The sequence below is a fragment of the Haliotis rufescens genome, unplaced genomic scaffold (genome assembly GCF_023055435.1).
Source record: "Haliotis rufescens isolate VD_foot unplaced genomic scaffold, xgHalRufe1.0.p SCAF_6, whole genome shotgun sequence".
In the NCBI taxonomy this organism is placed as follows: domain Eukaryota; kingdom Metazoa; phylum Mollusca; class Gastropoda; order Lepetellida; family Haliotidae; genus Haliotis; species Haliotis rufescens.
In genome coordinates, this window is record NW_025964334.1 from 48,832,585 (window position 1) to 48,835,247 (window position 2,663).

The 2,663-nt window shown below is 48.0% G+C and overlaps 1 protein-coding gene across 1 annotated transcript; it reads left to right on the plus strand.

The window, feature by feature from the left end:
* Positions 1-597: 597 nt before the first annotated feature.
* On the plus strand, positions 598-1,077 carry LOC125374859 (U1 small nuclear ribonucleoprotein 70 kDa-like). Its single transcript, XM_048386538.1, has one exon. The coding sequence runs from the start codon at positions 598-600 to the stop codon at positions 1,075-1,077; it is 480 nt and encodes a 159-aa protein (XP_048242495.1).
* Positions 1,078-2,663: the final 1,586 nt, after the last annotated feature.

Sequence of the window (2,663 nt, forward strand, 5' to 3'; positions counted from 1 at the left end):
GACAGGAAGTGAGACAGGATAAGAGACAAGAGGAGAGACAGGGAATGAGACAAAGGGAGGCAGGAAGTAAGACACATGGAGAGACAGGAAGTGAGACAAGGGGAGAGACAGGAAGTGAAGCACGGGGAGTGACAGGGAATGAGACACATGGGAGACACGGGGAGAGACAGGCAATGATACAAAGCGGAGACAGGAAGTAAGACACATGGAGAGACAGGATGAGAGACACAGGGAGAGACAGGCTGAGAGACAGGGAATGAGACACAGGGGAGACAGGAAATATGACATGGGGAGAAACAGGATGAGACACGGGGAGAGACAGGACGAGAGACATGCGGAGAGACAGCAAGTGAGACACAGGGAGAGACATGATGAGAGATAGGATACGAGACAGGATGAGAGACATAGGGAGAGACAGGAAGTGAGACATGGGGAGAGACAGGTAGTGAGACTGGGAGAAATAGGAAGTGAGACAAGATAAGAGACACGGGGAGAGACGGCATGAGAGACAGCGTGAGAGACACGGGGCAGGATACACAGGAGGACAGACGCAGGGGAGACAGGAAGTGAGACACGGAGAGAGACAGGGGAGACAAGATGAGAGACGAGAGAGAGAGGCTGAGAGACGGGATGAGAGACACGGGGGAAAAGAGGAGAGACATAGGTGGAGATAGGAGGAGAGACAAGGGGGAGACAGGAGGAGAGACACGGGGGAGACAGGAGGAGAGACACGGGGGAGACAGGAAGAGAGACAAGGGGAGACAGGAGGAGAGACAAGGGGGAGACAGGAGGAGAGGCACGGGGGAGACAGGAGGAGAGGCACGGGGGAGACAGGAGGAGAGACACGGGGGAGACAGGAGGAGAGACAAGGGGAGACAGGAGGAGAGACACGGGGGAGACAGGAGGAGAGACAAGGGGGAGACAGGAGGAGATACACGGGGGAGACAGGAGGAAAGACACGGGGGAGACAGGAGGAAAGACACGGGGGAGACAGGAGGAGAGATGTTGCTGCTATATTTCAAAAGAAAGGAGTATCGCCACCTCGCAGTTACAAATGACAAGTTTTGTTACAAATAATGCATTATTTTCACAGCTGGTGTACTCCGGTCGGCCGTGAGAAACTACCTCAATATGCATACCTACATCAGGGGAAGTAAACCACCTCCTTCAACCGCAGCCCTTCAAGTAGAACAGCGCTGACAGCTTCGAGATACGGGAGACGTTTATGCGCTCTTTAGAAACGCGTCCACCTGTGGATATAGGAAAGTACAACTGAATAACATATGATTGTAGGTGGCACTAGTTTTCTTACTTGTCAAAGACATACAAATCCTTAAATCACGTTGCATTTGCTTGTGCCATCATAACTACAAGCAATAACTGTTAATTCAGACGTTTCTCATTCCGATACTGGTAATTGGGGGGGGGGGGGGGGGGGGGGGGGGGGATTCTTGTATAACGCCACCACACTCCAGCTATATTTATATTAATATTCCAGAAATGTGACGGCGTACATTATCGGGTTACAGACAAAAAAAATGATTGATATTGTGAGCAACGGACAACCTATCGGGGTACGTTAACAAGCATGAACCAAGTCGCCCTGTCTGACCACCCTATACACTTGGCCGTCTTTTAGGACCGGCATAGGTTTCTTTAACTCGGAATCACCCGTAGTAGTCGGGTGTCGTCAGGTGACGTTGGGTGCAGTCTGTTACTCGGGTGTAGTCGGGTGAAGTTGGATGGCTGTAGTTGATATAATTTATAAGGTCGGATGTAGAGGGGTATTATTGGCTGAAGTCGGGTGTAGAAGGGTATAACGCACAGAAGTCGGGTGCAGTGAGGTATAATTGAATGAAGTCGGGTGTAGTGAGGTATAATTGAATGAAGTCGGATGTAGTGAGGTATAATTGAATGAAGTCGGGTGCATTGAGGTATAATGAATGAAGTCGGGTGCAGTGAGGTATAATTGAATGAAGTCGGGTGTAGTGAGGTATAATTGAATGAAGTCGGATGTTTGAGGTATGATTGAATGAAGTCGGGTGTAGTGGGGTATAATTGATAAAGTCGGGTGTAGTGGGGTATAATTGAATGAAGTCGGGTGTAGTGGGGTATAATTGAATGAAGTCGGGTGTAGTGAGGTATAATTGAATGAAGTCGGATGTAGTGAGGTATAATTGAATGAAGTCGGATGTAGTGAGGTATGATTGAATGAAGTCGGGTGTAGTGGGGTATAATTGATAAAGTCGGGTGTAGTGGGGTATAATTGAATGAAGTCGGGTGTAGTGGGGTATAATTGAATGAAGTCGGGTGTAGTGGGGTATAATTGAATGAAGTCGGGTGTAGTGAGGTATAATTGAATGAAGTCGGGTGTATTGAGGTATAATTGAATGAAGTCGGGTGCAGTGAGGTATAATTGAATGAAGTCGGGTGTAGTGGGGTATAATTGAATGAAGTCGGGTGTAGTGGGGTATAATTGAATGAAGTCGGGTGTAGTGAGGTATAATTGAATGAAGTCGGGTGGAGTGAGGTATAATTGAATGAAGTCGGATGTAGTGAGGTATAATTGAATGAAGTCGGGTGCATTGAGGTATAATTGAATGAAGTCGGGTGCAGTGAGGTATAATTGAATGAAGTCGGGTGTAGTGAGGTATAATTGAATT